Genomic DNA, 21537 nt, shown 5'->3' with positions numbered 1-21537 from the left:
GGCATGTGTATGCTGCAGCAAAGATCCGGAGACCACTTAGCACATCCAAATGCAATGCAAAGGGATTCACCTAGTGAGAGCTGCAGGTAACTTACACCTGCCAGAAGCGCTAGGGTTTAAAGTGGCGGAAGCATCAACTGGTCAGCAGTCGTGATATGCAAGAGGCGTTCATAGAATTCGTGAAGAAAAAAAAAGGCAGGAAGAGGTCGATACGACCTGGTATCTTACAGTCATAGGTACAAGGTAGATTTCAAGGGGAAAAAATCTATGAGAATCTCATTAATATTTTTTTTCGATGTATTAAAAGATTGCTAGATAAAAATGTATAGCATACCTGATTAAATCAAACAGGCTAGGTGACTATTTGTCACGGCCCGGTTTCAAAGGGGATGCCATTGTCAGCATCATCACTTCCATCATGTATGTGTAGCATAAGTATAGCAATTATTCACACCAGAAAAGTGATTCAGAAATGTTGCTAGACTAAAGTTAGACTTGGCTATAATAGATAGATCAGGAGCTAGATTTGAAAAAAGGAGCTAAAACAGCTACTCGTAGGGAATTATATTTTTGGTAGCTAGTTGAGTCCAAAAGTGGATAGATCTCGCTACAAAATAGCTGAATTGCAAAACACTGCGCAGGAGCCTCATCTTCAAAGCGATCTGCGATGGGCCTAAGTGCATTCGCCGAGTGCCGGTAACTATGCGCTGTGCTTTTGATGTTTAGTTCGCGTTGAAGCGAGAGCCAGCGCAAAGGTCAATTTGCTCGCTGCCGCTGGTGCGCTTTATCACTCCAGCGTTTTGACGAGCTCCCGTGAGATGTGCTCATGTTTGCCTGTGCGCGCGTGACACCGTGCTTATTTAATTAGTAAGCGAATATTTACAACTTTATACGGCCGATAAAACTACTATCCTTATTTCGTATAGCTGTCTACTAATTTTCTATCGCAATCGATGCTTCGTCTTTCGATGAATCAATGCTTCGCCTTTGGTGAAGCAGTGGGCACTGACGGCCTATTTGGTAATCGCTGTGTGTAAAGGTATGTTGAACGTATGCGAATCCCAGAAGCTAAAGGTGCGTGGTAAAGACTTCGTTGTGCCTGTGGTGCTCGTGCTGATAAAGTCATGCCGCATTATACTTTTCTTGAGCCTTACAGCGCTCCACCTTAAAAATACCATCACAAATTTTCCTCTGGGAGCCGTAGAGACAGGGTCTCCTTTCCTGGAGCAGTGTACCATGTGATTTGTAGTTCAGACTGCACTACCTTTGACATTGGCTCACCTATTTAAGACTGCATTATCTCCGGGGTTGTCACAATCAACGATTGTCACGCCTGACGAGTTTTCGTCTAGCCTTGGGTTATATGTCTCCGGGATAGGCCCATATTACGGCAATTTTGTTTTTACCTACACTTCGTGGAGGCTCGTCTAAACTATGTAGTGCCGGGAAAAGACCATTACGTCGTATGCTGCGCACTTGGCTCGCTGGGGTGTAGCCAATCCGAGCAGACAGCACATCATCTTCGATATCAGCAGATGAAAGGCTCTTTACTCCGCACTTCACTCGACTTCGTAGTTACTGGCTGCCTATATGCCCTTGCCTGAGACTAAACGCCAATGTACGAGTTTCCTTTCATCAATAAATCCAGAGAAACTACAGCGAAATACATATCGAATGTGCAGTGCTTGAAAAAAACTTCTCAATGCGTACAATACAGCCCAGAGTCGGAAACAACCTTCACCATTCGTGAGTAATATAATTTTATCCTGATGGAAGGCAAGCCCACCTTCCTCTGTGACACATGGTCACGCCAGCACTTCCCTACCCTCCTTGGAGTGAATATTCACTATCGTCGCTTATATCAGCGCCGACAGCCACAGACAAAATTGTGCCACGCATTTGCAACGCCAGCCTATTCGTTTGTCGTCTGCTACCTACACTCATCACAACCGCAGAGTAGAAAGTGTAGTTTTCATGATACACAACAGCTATAAAAAATGGCTTCGTGTAGGTGGGCTGCGCTACACTTTTCTACACCAAGTAAAACAAATGGCGACTTCCTACACTAGCTACACTCGTGTAGCCAGTGTAGGTAAAAAAAATAGCCCTAGTACATACAGTAAAGTCACACTTCCGGTTCCGGATTTATGTGCACGCAGTTAGAAATGAACGAGTGCATCTGGGTTTAATTTCAGCCTTCTGGCACTAATCACTCACTGTTCCGTAAGTGGATCTATATATTAACTCGGTGCATTACTGTATTTGCAAACTTCATGTTGAAGCTTTTTTTGTCGTAGTACTTGCAGTGAAAGGCCTCAAATCGTCAAATTTTGACGAAAGTGGCGGCCAGATACCCAGATCACACAAACCCCAAACGATTTGAAGACGCCAAAGAAAACCTTGTTTCCAAAAGGCAAACCCAATTTCTTTCAGTGCAAACAAGCGAATATACAATATATATACCACAATTATAATAATTAATGTATTGCCATGGAATAAAGGAAACAAGTTATTCACAGACTTTAACAATAAAAACTGATTTTTTCGGTTTAGTGTCCCTTTAAGACGGATTGATGGGCTACTTCATAATTCATAACTTAGTTGTTAGCAGTGCACTCTAAAAACAAGCACAGACAAAATGAGCGTACCCACGAAGCACATTTTTTTTCTGTGCTTCACTCATTTGTGTCCATGTTTTTTCAAGTACGCTGCTTATAACCAAGTTATAGTTTAAGGCAATAATGGTAATGTTAGCAGCGATGTACAGAAATGTTTCGAAGTGTGTTGGGTAATTCATGGATAAATGAGAATTATTGAACGTTCATTTTTGCGTGTACAGAGGCGTTATTAAAAGTACGTTCGATTCAACTTCACCACTGTGAACCAGTTCACGGCGGTTCACGAGAAGTTCAGAAATTGCGCACCTCAATTTCTGCAGTGCAGGCACAGTGCGACACTCGAAACGAATACCAAGGTGCAGACACGGTGCAGGCATTATGTTATGTCCGAATAATGTGCACGGAGTGCGTAAGTTTGAGAGGTTCTGAACTGTAGGTATGATGGGCTTCTGAGGCGTAAATACACACCACACCTGCATAAATACATCAGATGTGCATAAGTGGGGTTTTAACAGTGCTTGCGCCCGTGTGCAGCGCTGCTGCTTTGCACCTGTACGGTTGCACCAAGGCGGCACCTACAGTCAAGTGGGTGCCGGAAAATCGTGAACAGTCCTGCACCTTTTGAAACGAACGGTGTGGTTCAGCGGGCATCATTGCTGCACGGCTGAAACGAATTGAAGGGTGCAGTGCCTCATGAACTGGTTCAGGTGAATCGAACGTACCTTAAAACTCTCTTAAATTTCCCCACTGCTCCGAAGAAGCAAAGGCGCTAGCAATTCTATATTTGGAGAGAATGGCGGCCTTGTTATAGGTGGCATGTACCGAAACCGTCACAAGTGCATTTTATGAACCACGCAGGAAGTTTGCCCAATGTCATGACAGAAGTCAATGTGTCACAAAGTTCACATTCTGAGGGAATAAGGAGCATATCATGTGATATGTGGGCGACGTTTTGAGAGCATCAGTCAATCACAGCTTTAGCAACATCTTTGCATAGTAGGAATTAAAAATGCACATAACAGTATTTGCGTATTAATTTCTATTGTTGAACAAAACTTCTAATAACTGCATTAAACGGCAATAAACAACCTTACAAGTGCCATCACTTAAATTACCTTGAAGCATTCAGCACAATAAAATGGTAATGAATCGAAAGTTTACATGCTATTAGTGCAAGCATTGAAATATCAACAATTAGCAATAGCCATTCACAAAACAGTCATTTATATAGTGTGGTGAAACAGACCTACACAACTAATTTTCCACTTAACAACTAAAAACTTGAATGCAGTAAAGAAGCACTTATATGCAAGAAAATAATAAAGCTTAAACACATCAATAAGACCTCCAAAGACTCGCACATGTATAGAAGCTACAGGCAACAAAAATATGAGTCTAACAAAAAAAGCTCTGCAAAAATAGGGTGCAGGCTAGATGGTAATCCATGAGCAGAGTTGAAGTGCGAAATTGACACAGGGGACAGGAAACCAGACAGATAAACACTAACTCCAAGTATTTTATTAGGAGAAATAACAATACCAATGATAATATTATGAGAATATACACTGAGGTTTTATGAAAAAACTAAGAAAAACATAAAAATGAAGAAGTAATGAGAAATCTCACAATTCGGCACTACTCTGCAGCAAGTGTACTTGGGAAAGTCTTTTTTTTGGAAAAGGTGAACCGACGCGACCTTTACACATGAACACTGTGAACACTGAATTCTTCCTGCTTCAATGATCTCTAGTGTGCACTGGCTTGGCGACATGAACATTAATGAGCTTTTCTAAAGTATGAGAACCAATGAAACAGCCTCTCACATTAGTGGATACGCAGGTGAGCCTTTAGTGCAGACTTTCGAGAAGCTTCAAGGGCATGAAGGGCAATGAAGTGTTTTATCGCCTGTGTGTGTGCGCAGATGTCGGTTCAAAATACTCTTTTGGGAGAAGCTTCGAGAACATGCAGGGCAATGAAATCATCTCTTGCATGTGTGGATGCGCTGGTGATTCTTCAGTGTGGACTTGCGTGAGAAGCTCCGAGGGCATGAAAGGCACTGAAATGGTCTCTCGTTTGTGTGGGTGCGCACATGACTCTTCAATGCAGACTTGTCTGTGAAGCTCTGAGGGCACAAAGCACACTGAAATGGCCTCTCACCTGTGTGGGTACGCAGGTGTTGGTGCAGATTACTTTTTCGTGAGCAGCTATGAGGGCATGCAGGGCACTGAATGGCCTCTCGCCTGTGTGGGTGCGCAGGTGATTCTTCAGTATAGACTTACGTGAGAAGCTCTGAGGGCATGAAGGGCATTGAAATGGCCTCTCACCTGTGTGGGTGCGCACATGATTCTTCAGGGTAAACTTAAGTGAGAAGCTCTGAGGGCATGAAGGGCACTGAAATGGCCTCTCACCTGTGTGGGTGCGCACATGATTCTTCAATGCATATTTGTGTGAGAAACCCTGAGGGCACAAAGCACAGCGAAATGGCCTCTCGCCTGTGTGGGTGCGCAGGTGTTTGTCCAGATGACTCTTTTGTGAGAAGCTATGAGGGCACGAAGGGCATTGAAATGGCCTCTCACCTGTGTGGATGCGCACGTGATTCTTAAGTACAAACTTGTGCGAGAACCTCTGAGGGCACGAAGGACACTGAAATGGCCTCTCACCTGTGTGGGTGCGCAGGTGATCCTTCAGTATAGACATGCGTGAGAAGCTCTGAGGACATTGAGGGCAATGAAATGGCTTCTCGCCTGTGTGGATGTGCACATGCCTTCTTAGTGTGGACTTGTCCAAGAAGCTCTGAGGACATGCAGGGCATTGAAATGGCCTCTCGCCTTTGTGGATGCGCACATGATTCTTCAGGGTAGACTTCACTGAGAAGCTCTGAGGGCATGAAGGGCACTGAAATGGCCTCTGGCCTGTGTGGGTGTCCAGGTGTCGGTTTAGAGAACTCTTTCGTGAGAAGCTCTGAGGGCATAACGGACAATCAAATGGCATCTCGCCTGTGTACATGTGCGAGTGTTGCTTCAGATTAACCTTTTGTCAGAAGCTCTGAGGGCATAAGGGCAATCAACTGGCCTCTTGCCTATGTAAGTTGTAGGTGCTTCTTCAGCTTCAATGTTCGCCAGAAGATCCAAGGACACAAATGGCATTCAAATGGACGCTGGCCTGTATAGAACGTGGTGTGTCCTTCAGATCACGTTTATCTGTCTCATAGGCACAGGAGTTACAGCAGGTGTTGTATCCTTGATGTGACCACACCATCCGCAGTTGCTCAGCAGCTGGAATGTCTCAATGCTGCACAAAGAAAACCAAGACATGTTACCTTTCACTTCAAACAAAAACATAATTACAAAATGCAAAATGAATGAAATAACATAGATACTAGTGCTAAAGATCATTTTTTGCTTCATTCAATGTCTTGATGGTGATTCCAGATCAGAAGGATAACCATTTTGATTTGCCCAACATGTTTTTGTTTCCTCAATGATCAAGTTTGTGAAATATAGACATATTTGGCTTAAAACACGATTTAATTGTAAACAGTGTTAGTGCAAGCTGCCGTTGCAGCCAAGTGCAACAGCCTGAACATTCAGTAATGCAATCATGGACCTGTTGACCAAAATAACAAAAGCAGCATTTTGTCTCGAACTAGGATTCACCATATTTGTGGTGTGGTAGACAGTTACAGTTTTGAAATTTCACCTGAAAAAAAAAAGCATTTTATCAGTTTGTTATTTTGAATTCTTAGACATATAAAGAAGCTCATCACCAAGTTTGGTGGCAACCTGGAGCATAGAAAAGAAATTGAATTCTCTTCTCGTGAGGCGCGCATTCGCCAATGAGAGCACCATGAAAGCTGTATTCAAGACGCGGCCACAAAGTGGGCAAGAAACCGAACATGAAGTGAATGCCCCCATTAGAAAGTTTGTTATTCGCACGTTTTAAGCATGGAAGACCATCCGCTGACAGCATAGTAGACAGCAAAGTTAAAAACTAATAAAGAAAGGCATATTCTGGCTCTGACATCCTTCTCTGTGAGTGGAGACAAGGGCACTAGACTGTTCTAACGCTGAAAAAAATTGAAGGCGACTTGAATCAATTGACACTGAGCAGGTTCGAAATGAAGAGGAGGGTGCAACATATGGAGCAGAGTACTTTAATTATTCTTTGTCTTAATTAAATAGCTTGTGAGCTCATTTCTCTCAGTTTGCCTATTTTGGATGAATGAAACTTTTAGGAAATCTATCATTGCCAAACTGCTCTGCCAAAACCAGCTTTCAAAGTAGTTCAGGGCACAATTTTCTCAGGAACAAGATGAGGTACTTTTATAAACACAACATATTATTGAATATCAGGCATATAATGACAACGAAAACAAATGAACTCTGCCTCAAAGTGTTACTAAATGTAATAAAAAACACACGATTGGAATTATCCCTAGGCTCCCTAGGAGATATTTAACAAAAACAATCAGCAGTCTGCATTATTTCTAAATGATAGTTTCCTAAGGTGACATGCCTAAATGGTCTGTATGACAACCATAACTTCTTTTCTATTTTATATGTATTAATGAAATTAGAATACATACTTAAATCAAGACATTGTAAAAATATCTGTGCAATGGTTCAAAAGTTAATTTTCAGCCCCACAACCCCCTTAAAGGGTTCTTCACCAGATCTGGCCATTGAGCTCGCAACACGGTACGGTGCATACAACGTGCGCTAACGATCATGTCTACTAAGTGTCACATCCCTACACACAGCGGAAAGAGCTGAAATTTCAAACAAAACGCCGTTTGTTGTTCTCACGGGCCCACGCTCCAAGACAAGCGGATGATGTATATAAACAAGTACATGTATATGCAGTGACATTGCTCATAGTGACACGTGACACTTTGAGAATTATTCAGGCAACATTTGTTATCTGTCTATTCTGTTGCTTAAATAGACAATTACAGTTTAGAGAAATCATAGAACACACAATCCAATGTCTGCGTGTTTTGTTTTACTTCGCACCACAGGCAAGAGAGAGATATTTTCATTTCGTCTGCTTGTTCGGACAAGAGGAGAGAGATAATATTTAAAGGAAGGCAGAGAGGTCGGACTGAGCTAGCATGCTCTAGCCCGCTACTCTGCACAGGGGAGGGGGGAACGGGGACATAAAGGCTGGATGAGGGGTGATGATGACATAGAAGAAAGATGTACAATGGTAAAGACAGTTCAGCATCCTCGTGGCTATCAACAAAGTGCAAAAAGGTTATTAAAAGTGTTATCTACCTTCCAGAGCATGGACGGAGTCACGAATGCAATCGAAAGTTCACAAACACTCGCCGTGAAGAAGCTGTGCTGCTTGGCACCTGTGCTGCTCCTGCGTGAGCAGCACAGGTGCCGAGAAAGGTAATTAAAATATGTGAAGAGCAGCGATCAGCTGCTCCAGTACAGCGAGGACATGCACGGCGCTATTAGCAGCCGGAGTCTGGAGACCACAGAGAATCATTCGCATTGATTCTAGCAGGTTTTCAGCATTTTTTCAACGCTTTCTTTGTCATTCTATCAACTCCTTGCTTGCCTATAGGCCATCGGCTTTACTACCCTAGAATCCACTTCTTGAGTAGAGGAACACACAGCATGGTATCGTGCCCATGAATCTGGGCAGCGAAGGCTACTCCGTGTCTGTGCCACCCAGGGGCGATGAATGCGCGCCCTGTGCTCTCGGAGATCCTGAATTTGCAGTAGACGCGGTAACCGTCCTCGATGCCGGCACAGGCAGAGGTTGTCGAGGCCCCTGCGCCCCACAATCCAGTCTTCTCTGAAGTCATTGGATGGCGCTTCTTACGCGAGCGTTGTCTGTTTCAGCAGAAAAGATTGAGCAGCCTGCTATGGGAAGACTTGTTTTTTGCCATTTTCCGGGAATACGAACTTTCTGCTGCATCTTCGGGCAATCCTTCGACGTTGCTTCTTGAGCCAGGACAGTTGGGACATTTCAATGAAGGTGCATCACAGTCAGCGGTATCATGTTGCCCACTGCAACGCTGGCAGGTCACTTGATTCTGCACACAGCGCTTACGTGACCAATCTTGAGATATTTCCGACACTGCAGAGGCCTCGGGACGAATGGTCGGACGCGGTGTATCACGTACCCCACTTTGACAGTCATTGGCAAAGTTGACAAAGCAAATACTAGTTTGATGCCCGGAATTCCCCAAACGATGAAACTCAAGATGTGCCCGATGACTCAGTAATTCCTGAGGTCCCCTTCCTCGATCTCAAGGTCACATCAGAACTTACACCAGTCGTTGACTCCTTCCCGTAATAATAAAGGAACGGATGGAATTCCGCTTAATGTTGAAATAATCTTTAACTTCTCTATATAGTTGAACTCTGGCATCTACTGTCAGGATGTTTTTTCAAGAGTTGATCCGGATTTTGTTGACTTGACCAGGGGCCACACTTTCAAAATATATATAAAAACTGCCTACTTAAGGAGTTCAGGTTGTGTGACGCCGTAAGCGGCACGTAACAACCATGAAAGACTGCTGCTCCCTCTCGTTAGATGAAGTCTGCTCACTTGACATCTGGCGCATCTTCTTCATACGACGGCCCATGACTAAGGTGAATGCGTTGTCAGTGCATGGCTTCGGGCGTTGAGCTCTCCAAGGAACGGAGCTGGTCCGAGCTGCCAAAGTCACGTCGCCCAAACATGAGCGATGAAGTAGACGCTGACCTTGTTCAGATGGTCGTGCGAGCGTCTTCCTACTCATTCTTGATGAGAGGACGTTGACGAAACTGGCAGAACTGTAAAAAAAGTTGTCGCAGTTTTCACCTGAAAGGCGGAGCATCAGTTGCAATAGCAAATTTGTAGAGCTATACGGAGTAATGATATGCTTTATCAGCTGTATAAACTTGGACATGCAGCAGCACTGGCACACGCAGAACGTTGTCAACGCCGTCGGCGTTTTGCCCGCGTTCGCTCAAAATGTGTGCGGCGTTGGTGACTGTTGCCAGAGCCTCTGATATAAATAGGCACTTGGTGCCGCAGCTAAACGTCACCTCCCTTCCCTCCCCGTCCCCCCCCTCCCCCACGGCTCTCGCGCGTCGGAAAAGGCGCGTTTGCTCTACATATATGGTGATTGTAAAGGAGGAAGAGACGCTACTTCTGCAGCCCTTAAGCGATCACGGCGCAGACACGCGTTTCTCCGCCGTGCATTCACTCCCCGTGAAAGCGCGTGCCCCTCGCGCCCTTTCACTTGCACATACAGCGTTCGCGCGCGCCGACGATTCATCTCCATTGATGTCATACGGAACCTCACGGCGACGGCGGAAATCTGCTTTTGAGTGTCCATATAATTGCTATCGCAATAAACTGCATAATAGCGAGAGGCCCAGAGCACTGGTGAGCCCTGAGCACTTCGTCTAGGGAGCAGAACGCTCCCTAGACGGCAGGTAATGCCTTCCAGTATAACCAAAAATTTGCTATGTGGCCTGGTGAGGGGCTCTTTAAGGGCTGACCTAGCTTTGGTATAGGTACAATGCGAGAAGTTTTTCTAGCCAACAGGAACTGCACATTGCATAAACGATGCAATAAATGCATATATTAGAGCAAATGTATTCGAACTTCTTTCTCGTTACACTATCGAGCTGATGATGTGGGTGTTTTATGGCAAGGGCCAGGTATGGCCAAAGAGCGCCATGACAAATGGTAATGTTATCGATGAATTGTGGATGGCGTGGACAATAAATTCCTCAAAGTAGATCTGACATGGCTGTAGAAGGGCCTAAAAAACTGTCGCTGTAAATGGCGTAAAACATGTAAGTGGTAAAATAATGACACTACCTAGTTAGTGATGTGGGCTATGGCAAATGGGTTTCGTTAAAAACGTATGATGTAAGACATACACAGTGATACTAGGCTTGAAATCAGCCCTTGAATACAAGGCTGTTATCACTTGCTAAATTACCTGGCCAAATGATTTCCAGGGTGTTTACTTCATATAAGAATTCTAAAACTGTTTTCAGGTTAAAAAGCGGTTCATGGCTAAGAAATATGATGGGTGAAGAGGTATGTTTTCACGATATGCAAAGGAAATACCTTTTCCTCTGCTTCTATAGCAGGGCACTGAATAAGACATGGACAACGGTCAGAATATTGCCGCACTTACTACAAATCGGAGGATCATTCCCAGTCAAGAGGTGAAGTGTACTGTAAGTGTGTCCTATTCTTAATCGACAAACAAGCACTTCTTCATATCGTGCCGTTTTCCCAGTTATCCAGTTCCCTAGTTTTGGTTTATCATGGACTATCGAGCTGACATTCTTGTTATTTTCACCTATGAATTACACACATAATACATTGCTACAACAATAAAATCTGTTAATGTCAGCTGTATAGAAGTTTCCTTAAAGTGACAATTGGCCCAAAAGAAGGCATTGGGCCTGTTTTGATAGTTAAACCATTTTTTTCTTTGACTGTAAAGTTATCTTTCTGAGAAAGCCAAAGATTTCATTTGTAGATTTGTGCTACTCTAAGCTCGCAAATTTTCATTCACAAAACTGTCTGTACCTTTAGGGATTTCCACTTAACTCGATTGCCAACGAAACTTGTATACCATCTTGGCAAGTGTTTCCTGTTGTGAGTTTGTCTATGTGCAGTCTTCAGCCTAGAAGCAACAATAGCAATATGAGTGAAGGTGCCTTTATCAAAATAGGGGTAGCAGAGATCGTGAGTTATTGAGATGCAACACTGAGCAAAATATTTTTGTGGTAGCAGATGTGCCATGATTTGTCACCTGCTAGATACTTTTGCGCAACAGGGTTGTGCAGCATATTATAACACCACTGCTTTACATAGAACACAACAATGTTCAATGGTCAGTACACCTGCATACCAGTGGCGTAGCCAGAAATTTTGTTCAGGGGGGGCTCAGGTTGCAGAGCGGCCTCCTCCTTATAGAATTTGTCGAGGGATCAAATGCATGAATAATAACTGCATTGCCAGTTCCATTGTATATTAGATGCTGCTAACGAAATATTGAACGCTATGCACTGTCCATTAAACATGTCTGTTGTCATAAAACAATAAATTCGTATGCCCCAAAAATTGTGGCAGAAATAACTGATATCAATGCTTCCGCGTTTTTTTTGTCTAATTAATAAGTAAAGAAAACATCACATGAACTTTAGAACTATTGACCCTTTTCACGGAGCAGTTTGTTTTAGAGAAACGAGATGGCGCTCACAGCGGCGCGCCATACCTCTCCTCAGCGACTGCGCACGAATACGAAACCATTACCGCTTCTATCTTGCTTCTATGCGATCAGCTGTCGGAAATGCAACTGAGTTTTCGCTAACACACTGTGCTCCAATCATGCTAGATTGAATAATGTGGATTGAAGACGTGTGCAGTAGTTGGCTGCAAAAATAGTGACTGGCATGTTAAGGAATAGAATGAATCTGTGTGGCGAAGTTCGCGGACCGCTGCTGCAACTGTCCGAACGTGTTACCGGCACTTCGTGATGTACGGCTTTCCTCGAGGATGCAGAAATTTGCTCATCCGCCAGCCTTGTATCGCTAACCTTCAAAGAAAGGGCTTCATTCCCAGAACGTCGGCAAGAATGAGTACCACTCGTTAAACAATGACAAAGGGAGTAGCGCCGCTTCCTGTCATAGTAAGTTTCGCGCACGTTGTCTATACACATCTGTCCAAATGGCAGGAAATTTACGCCCACTCTATCGCCGACGTATCAAGAATAAGTGAATGGACTCACACTTAATATATGGGCACTGTATACACACAATAAATGGCGGACTACACCTATGGTGAACGAATGGTTGAAGCTGAATGTTTCGTGATGGTCCGCAAGAGTAAGCAAGTTACTGAAAATTATGGGGTTTTACGTGCCAAAACCAGTTCTGATTATGAGGCACGCCGTAGTGGGGACTCCGGAAATTTGGACCACCTGGGGTTCTTTAACGTGCACCTAAATCTAAATACACGGGTGTTTTCGCATTTCGCCCCCATCGAAATGCGGCCCGTGGCCGGGATTCGATCCCGCGACCTCGTGCTCAGCAGCCCAACACCATAGCCACTGAGCAACCACGGCGGGTCGTAAGCAAGTTACTAGCTGTAATATATATTGCTACAGGTATTACAATCTACAAAAACAGCTACGTTTCAAGCCTTGTGCGCAGCAAGATCAAATCTATCGGATTCGGAACTGAGCACACCCGAGCGATTAGGCAGAAAATAATCAGATAGTGGCTCCACCAAGCAACTTCACTGAGTCAGAAACTGACAAGCCACTGCTTCAAAATATTTGCCGAATAAAGAACAAAGAGCAAACACGCTAATCTTCACTGAATTCATAATCGGACAGCTTGGAATACATATTTAGCCCCGCTTTTAGAACAAGCACCGTATACGTTGCTTATGCCATTTGGACATAGCTTAATCAGCTCTGAAAGCGCTTTTGCATGTTCTCTGAAGCTGTGATCAAAGCTTCGTGTCGTCCATCTAGTCACCGTCTATGATATCTCCGAAAACAGAGGTTTCTAAGCCGCGCCGGCGTCATACACTTCCATTGTAAAAAGGAGGCAACGGAGGCAGTTGAGGCAAGCAATGGACGCGTCACCACGTGAATCAATACTGGGTAGCGCCCACGGGATAGCCACGAAAAGGGTCAAATATCAGTTCGAAAACCAGGCAAAGCAGTACATGCAGCTTATATGGAAAAACGTAAAGGGCTATGAATATGAATAAGTTGAGGAAAAATATTTTGATGAATCTTTGTCATTCACTAACCTTGTTTAGATTTTCTACATATGGGAACGCCCAGGAGAAAGTCAATGACGCTATCCCTCGTTGCAATCGATTGCGCGGAGCAGCTGTAACTAGTCGTGTATTGTAATTACACCGAGATCATACTTGCAGCAGTGAGTACAAATAAAAAGTGGGAGCTGCAAATTATATATTAGAAATTGCGAAGGTAGAATGGAATATACAAATGCGAAGATACAATTCGCTAGAGGGCAAAAAAAAAGTCGCTGGAAACAAAGTTCACTGCTTGTATACACAAAACCTCGCAATAAGATATTTAAAAATACGTATGAGTCTCCGATAAATCTACGTATTTAAGCAAACGTCAGTGTATATAATGCGTCAAAGAAGACAAATAAACATGTTGCTCAATCACAGATAGTAAACTTTGCGCACAGAAGACAGATGATCTAGGCAAGAACATAACTATGATCGCAGAAATCGTGATATGTACTTGGGCCATGCAGCGGTCGCGACAGCGCCATGTGGGTAGAATAATAGAGGAATAATGCATAAATCAGTACGAAAATGTGTAATTTCACTGCCTGCGCAATGCCAACAATTATCTGCACCCAAAATTAAAGGAGGGTATTCCTTCATTTCAAAAAAGAAATAAAAGCAGGTAGCTGAAAATGAAAGAAAAGGACAAACGAAGGCCACAGATGATGCGGTAAGTTGAACTACCCAATATCCGAGTCTGTTTTTGTGCGAACGCCGCGTGGGCCGGGCTTCAATGAGCAAGGTCGGTCAAAATGGTTATTGGCATTCTCATAATTTTGTATTCGCGTGATAATTGTGATCATGATAGAATAAACGGCGAAATTTCTGCGGTTTTAAAAGCTAATGAACGGTCATACGTTTTCATAATTATGAACTTATGGACCTGAAGGAACAGTGCTTTTTACTTGCATTGATTTTTGCTGCTTCGCTATCTAAAGCACAAACTCCTCTCGGCGGGAAAGTTGAGCGAGGCGGTCAATTACTTCAAACACGTTGATGCCGACGTCTCTGTGGCTGTATAGAAGCGCCGCGCCAGCCTAACCATGCGTTCCACAGACATTGTAGAGCGCAAGTAGTTTTTTAGTAAACTCTTGTTAAAAAAATATTCTCTCTGCGCTAGCAGTGGTCACTGGAGTGGTGACTAGAAGCTGCAGCAGTATTTACACATTTACATAGAACCTGCAGTCGCAATGGGAAAGAGCATTCCGGTTCTAAAACCTAAAACACTTCCTCGATGTCGTTGGCATCCTTGTTTAGGTACCCTTGCACAAACAGTAGGCTGTTCGATTCCAGCGATGTCCGTCGTTTGTCCGTCGCTGTCCGCCGACAGCGGTTGCAGCGCTGACCGGTTAGATTCACCGCGCGAGCCCAACTCGTTCTTCTTCCTCTTTTCTCGAGTGATGGCGCCCACGCTGCCTTGTTCAAACAATCAAATACCACATGCGTGAAGCATAATCCCCCGGCGGCAGAAGCGACATCCCGGAGCGTCTAAATGTCATCACTAGAAGGGTGATACTGTGTCAGTCATGTAACGTGCACGATATCACTGGACTGGGAAGCAGATGGGGCATCAGGGGCTATCTCGTAGGTGACGGAAGTTACGGCACGAAGCACTCCGTATGGGCCGGTGTAACGAGACAGCAGTTTTTCTGACAGGCCGACCTGCCGCGACGGAGACCATAGAAGCACCAAAGAACCAGGCGGGAAGTGCACGCCTCGGTGTCGGCGGTTGTACAAACGCCTTTGACTCTCTTGGGAGTTCAGAAGACGGTCACGGGCAATTTCCCTTGCGTGGGCAGAGTGGACGATGGCGTCAAGTGCATATTCACTGGTTGGTGCAGTGTGAACAGGGAGGGTTGTGTCGAGGGGCAGTGCAGGTTCTCGGCCAAAACAGAAGGAAAAATCGGAAATAACCGGCTGTGTCGTGGCGCGAGGAATTATACGCAAACATGACAAACGGTAGAGCGAGGTCCCAGTCTGTGTAGTCTGAAGAGACATACTTCACGAGCATGTCTGTGAGAGTGCGATTCAGATGCTCCGTGACGCCATTTGTTTGCGGATGGTATGACGTGGATAGCTTGTGCCTCGTGGCACGGGACTGCAGGATGTCCGATAACTTTTGATAGGAATGTCCGGCCACGGTCTGTGAGAAGTTGTCGCGGAGCTCCATATAATAAAATCACGTTGTGTCAAAGAAAATCGGTGACATCTGTAGGGAGCGCTCGGGTCATGGCATAGCGCGTGCCGTAATCTGCGGCCACAGCGATCCACCGGTTCCCAGAGGTAGAGAGGAAAGGGACCAAGTAAATCTAAACCAACCCGAAAGAATGGCTCTGCGAGAATGTCGAGTGGTTGAAGGTACCCAGTGGGGAGCGTCGATGGTGTCTTGCATAGCTGGCATTTCTCACACTGCACCTACGTATTTTCGAATGGAGCGAGCAAACCCTGGCCAAAAGAAGCGTCGGTGGATCCGGTCGTAGGTACGTGAGACACCGAGGTGACCGGCAGTGGGGAGGTCGTGAAGTTTGTGGAGAACAGCCGAGCGAAGGTGTTTAGGGATCACAAGGACTAATGCTGGGCTGTAGGGGTGAATGTTGTAGTGGTAGAGTATGCCATCTTGAAGTGTGAATAAGCGAAGGGAACGATTCCAGGTGGTCAATGATGATACGCAAGAACAGATCACGGCGCTGCTCGTCGGCGACATGGAGCAATGTTAAAACAGAGAGAATGCAGGCGTCGGTGTCAGTATCAGACGTAGAGCGCAGGCCTTCGACTGGGTAGCGAGAGAGGCACTCTGCATCCTGGTGTTGGCGTCCCGACTTGTACGTCACTGTGTAGAGATATTCTTGTAGTCGGAGGGCCCAACGACCAAGCCGGCCAGTAGGATCCTTGAGCGACGAAAGCCAACAGAGCGCATGATGGTCTGCGATTACTGAGAAAGGCTAGCCATATAAATATGGGTGAAACTTCGAAATAGCCCATACGAGAGCAAGACATTCGCGCTCGGTAATCGAATAGTTACGCTCTGCAGTTGTCAGGAGCCGGCTAGCGTAGGCTATAACGCGGTCGTGTCCGTGTTAGCATTGCGCTAAGACGGCGCCGATCCCATAACCCGAGGCATCGGTTCTGACCTCTGTAGGTACGGACAGGTCAAAGTGGGCCAAGATTGGTGAACTGGTGAGAATCGTGATAAGGCGTGAAAATGCGGCAGCCTGAGGGGAACACCACTTAAAAGGCACGTCTTTCTTCAGAAGTTCACTGAGTGGTGCGAAATCTGTCACGAACCGTCTGAAATAAGAACAGAGCTCCGCAAAACTCCGGATGTCCTTGACAGACTGAGGTACAAGAAAAGCCGTTACTGCTCGAACCTTCTCCGGGTCGAGTTGTACTCCGAACGCATCGACGAAATGGCCTAGCGCTGTAATCTGTCGGCACCCAAAGTGGCACTTCAATGAGTTTAATTGGAGCCCAGCCTTGCGGAAGACGTCAAGGATAGATGCGACGTGCTCAAGGTGCATCTCAAATATAGGAGAAAACACAAAGACGTCTTCGAGGTAACAAAGGCAAGTTGAGCATTTGAAACCTTGAAGCAGAGAGTCCCTCATCTGTTTGAATGTGGCAGGGGCATTGCATAAACTGAACGGCATAACCTTAATTTGGTAGAGGCCATCTGGAGTGATGAAAGCTGTTATTTCTCGGTCTTGCCCATCGACGGAAATCTGCCAATAACCAGATCGAAGGTCGATGGACGAAAAGTATTTGGCACAGTGAAGACAATCAAGAGCGTCGTCGATTTGTGGTAAAGGGTAAACGTCATTTTTAGTGATTCGGTTTAGGTGGTGGTTCTCAACACAGAAATGCCACGTGCCAGCTTTCTTGTGGATGCGCATGACCGGCGACGCCCAAGGACTCGACGAGGGCTCAAGAATGCCTTTGGCGAGCATCTTGTTCCCTTCCTGCTCAATAACTTGCCGCTCTGCGGCAGTTAATTGCGATCCGGTCGGCGATGAATGGGAATAGCATCACCAGTGTTTATCCGCTGCTTAACAAGGGACGTCTGACCAAGTGGTCAGACGTCAGTGTCAAATATGTCGCGGTAGGAAAGCAAAAGGCATTGTAGGGCGGCTGCTTGGTCAGGTACGAGGGCCGGAGCGACCATGGGAGGTAATGGGCCGTCGAGCTTCAAGGCATCCTGCGGGTAATCAGGAGCATCTGGAGACACGTCAGCTGCAAAAGCAGTGACGTGGTAGTCTGTCACTGACCGCAGCGTGGCTACCGCTATGCCTTCAGATAACACTTGCTTCATCAAGCCGAAATTGATAACGGGGAGACACATCCGATTATCGGCAAGGGTAACGACAGAGTGGCACAGTGACAGAGTGGCACAGAGATGTCGCGCGCCAGGAGGACATCACGAATAGGTGTGATGACATAGCCGCCATCAGGCACGGTTGCCGTTGAGGCCAATTCGATGAAGGTTAGGGCTTTTGGAGGTAAACGGACAAACGCTGTAGTGCAGAGGGTGCTCGGTCGTTCGGGGCGAACGTCTGAAAGAAGAGGAAGCTCGAGGCACAGCGTACCGGTGGAACAGTCGATGAGGGCAGAATGCGTCGTCAGAAAGTCGAGCCCGAAGATTAGGTCATGAGGGCAACTGGTAAGCACGGGGAACAGCACTGGAACTTGGCGGCCAGCAATATCAATGCGAGCAGTGCACATACCCTGACGGCAACATTGGCGACACGTACGGCTCGAGTTACGGCAGGCGTAAGAAGTTTTTTGAGGCGATGACATAGGTTAGCGCTCATTATGGACACTTGGGCTCCAGTATCAATCAATGCCGTCAACGGGACACCATCTACGTCTATTTCAATTAGGTTCGTGTTCGTGAGGAGCGTCAACGGAGGATTTGGACAGAACGAACGTGATGCAGCACTACCTCCAAGAGCTGCATGGCTTAGTTTTCCGTCCAGCGATTTGGAGAGGAAAAGCAGCGAGGTTGGGGTGACGGGGAGTGATGGCGTTGAGGCGACGGCGATCGCCCGTGATGGCTGTCAGGGGCATCAGCACTAGGGTACAGACGGCGAGGTGAGTAACGGTGAGCGTCGGCGTATGGGCGAGGAGCAGGGAATGAGCTCCAGTACGGCAGCATCCAGGTGGTGCAGCAGTGGCAGGATACATGACCAACTCGGTGGCAGCTGAAGCAGATCAGTTTGTCGTCTGGGGTTCACCATTAAGCAGGATTGCGTGTTCCGGGAGCGAAATACTGGTCATAACATGTTGTGGACATCGGAATGGATGCCGAATCAGGTTGGGAGACAGAGCAGGCGGTAGGGATGCCAAGGTTTGCAATTTCTTGCAGCACAACTGCTTGAATAACAGAAATGGTTGGGGGCCGCTTGGTCAAAGGTACCATCTAGTTACACGAAGGACGAGTCAGTAAGACGAGCAACTATTTACAGGTTATATTTCCAAGAGCAGTTCAATGGCTGACAGGTAAGATTCACCATGCGAGCCCAGCTCGTTCTTCTTTTCTCAAGTTATGGCGCCCGCGCGCCTCGTTCAAACAATCAAACACCACATGCATGTAGCAATATCATTGCGTCGTACTTTTTTTAGGATATCCATAAAAAAATACGGTTTCCAAAGGGATAAATCCACTGAACAAGCTGTTCTATATATTAAAAATAAAATAATATTGAATACTGAAGACAAAAACTATACACTTGGTTTATTTTCAGACCTGAAGAAAGCTTTTGATTCTATGGACCACAAAATTCTATTTAGGAAATCAGGGAAGTACGCGATACAGGGTGTTGCAGCTCAGTTGCTTGAAAGCTATTTAAATAATCAGCGACAGGTCGTGCGTATGTATGCAGGATGCTTCGTCTACTTTTTTAACGCTACAACAAGGCATCCCTCAGGGCTCTAAATTAGCTCCGTTGTTATTCCTAATCTTCGTAAATGATATAGCTAACATACCTGATCCACCAGATTTGATAATGTACGCCGACGACAGGAATCTATAGTTTAAATCAAGTGACCTGAGCAAATTGGAAATCGCTACCTTGTATCACTAGTACGGTGGCTGAACTGAAATAAATTACAGCTAAACGTGGCTAAAACAAAATATATTCAAGCCACGGAACACACAATGGAAACTAACTAATAACTATAACGGACGAAAACTGCCGCAAGTAAAAAAACAGAAGTTTCTTGGAGTGGTGTGTAATGAGGAATTAAGCTCGAACGCACATGGTCAACTGTGCATAGATTTATCTAAAAGTGTTTGTTTTCTTTATAGAATTTCTAGAATGATTCCGCCTATGGCTGAAATAGCAGATATACAATTGCCTTGTTTATTCCAAGCAGTTACTACAGAGCTCTGGTGGGTGGACGACAACAAAACTAACTTCAAAAAGCTAATGCTTCTTCAGAAAAGAGTTCTCTGACTTCACTGCAAGCACCAAGGAAATTTGGCAAATTTAAAAACACCATCTTTATTTGAAAAATACCATATGTTTCGTGCTAATGAAATAGCTTACATAAAAGTATTAAAAATAATATATAGCGAAAAACTGTATATGAGAAATGAAGGTGCTAACACCACCATTATCCTGTCCGCCAAAACCTGGGCTGCACGTAAATAACATGAACAAATTATGGGAAACCTACTTTTATTTATCAAAGAACTTACATATTAAACAAATTAGAACAAAAGCGTAATTTCAATTGTGCTGAAAAATCTTTCAAGCGAGAAGTTATCAAAATCCTAACGCAGGAAATATATGTCTTTAACGTTAGCACACAAAAGAAAATTATAATGATACACCTGATCACAGTTGTGCTGTTGTTCAAGGTTGTACCTCATTCTTTTTTTTTTGGTTCTTCGAACGTTATTAGATCTTACGTTATCGTAGTTAGGCAGCACAAATTGTATTGCATGTATTATATTAACCATATCAATTCTGTATTCACTTGATTCATATTGTTCCCCTCTACATTTACTTTGTCCAGATTGACGGTTTTTAAGTGTCATAGAGTTTGTTTTGCATGTTGGATTGGGTAGTGTGAAAGCTGTTGGTTGTTTAATATTGATATTATCATCAGCTCATATTTATGTCCACTGCTGGATGAAGGCCTCTCCCTGCAATCTCCAATTGCCCCTGTCTTCCGCTGATTCGAACTTGCCCTTGCAAATTTTCCAACTTCATCACCCCAAATAGTTTTTTGCTGTCCTTGACTGCGCTTCCCTTCTCTTGATATCCATTCTGTAGCTCTAATGGTCCACTGGTTATCCATCCCGTGCATTACATGGCCTGCCCAGCTCCATTTTTTCTCTTAATGTCAATGAGAATATCAGCTATCCCCGATTGCTCTCTGATCCACACTGCTCTCTTCCCGTCTCTTAACGTTAGGCCTAATATTTTTTTGTTCCATCACTCTTTTTGCAGTCCTTAACTTGTTCTCAAGCTTCTTTATTAACCTCCAAGTTTCTACCCGATATTTTTGTATAAATATGAGTGCTACAAGAACTGTGCAGAAGGGTGTTGGTTCCTCTGTCAGAAAATCTGCCTTTAGTCCCAACATCCTCTTGTTTTATTTGTTTTTTTTTCTACAAAATAACAATAGAACTGAAATACATCAGCTTACCGAGGGCCTCATGAGAAAGGCACAAATTTCTTGATAAGGTTGGTGAGTAAATAGGTGATCTTGGGGAAATTTCAGACATAGCAAGTAGGAACACAAGGGAATGAAGAAGTTGATATGTTTAGTGCACGAGAGCACGAGGACATGCTCCTTGTCACGGATTTTGTCGGCATCAGGTCAGCTGCCAGCATTGTTAACATGGTGACCAAGCACAGTGATTTCCTAATTATCTAAGTGGCATTTGGGCGTGTTTAGCTGTAGAACACCTCAAGAATGGCTGATAGCTGCTGAAGATGGCTGGCAAGTGAGGTTGAAAATGATGACAACAACAAGGTAACGTAAGCAGCTTGAGAAATTCCCCTATGATAGACTGGCCCAAGTTCAATTCGGGAAGAATCGATCTGAGACGCGAAAGACGGGACTGGTCCATTCTCTAGCCACTTGAACAAAAGCGTTCAAGTGG

General features: G+C 44.9%; 1 protein-coding gene across 1 annotated transcript in view; it reads right to left on the bottom strand.

The window, feature by feature from the left end:
* The window catches only part of LOC125939867 (gastrula zinc finger protein XlCGF26.1-like), an 81953-nt gene that overhangs the window by 9588 nt on the left and 50828 nt on the right, over positions 1–21537 (bottom strand). Inside the window, exons 3-4 of the mRNA XM_049655373.1 lie at positions 5027–5530; positions 4776–4942 (exon numbers count right to left, since the gene is read on the bottom strand). Coding sequence (XP_049511330.1) covers positions 4776–4942; positions 5027–5530 — 671 coding nt within the window. The remainder of the gene's footprint in view (positions 1–4775; positions 4943–5026; positions 5531–21537) is intronic.

This window comes from Dermacentor silvarum, chromosome 9, assembly GCF_013339745.2.
Source record: "Dermacentor silvarum isolate Dsil-2018 chromosome 9, BIME_Dsil_1.4, whole genome shotgun sequence".
NCBI lineage: Eukaryota > Metazoa > Arthropoda > Arachnida > Ixodida > Ixodidae > Dermacentor > Dermacentor silvarum.
This window is presented reverse-complemented; position numbering and strand designations above follow the sequence as displayed.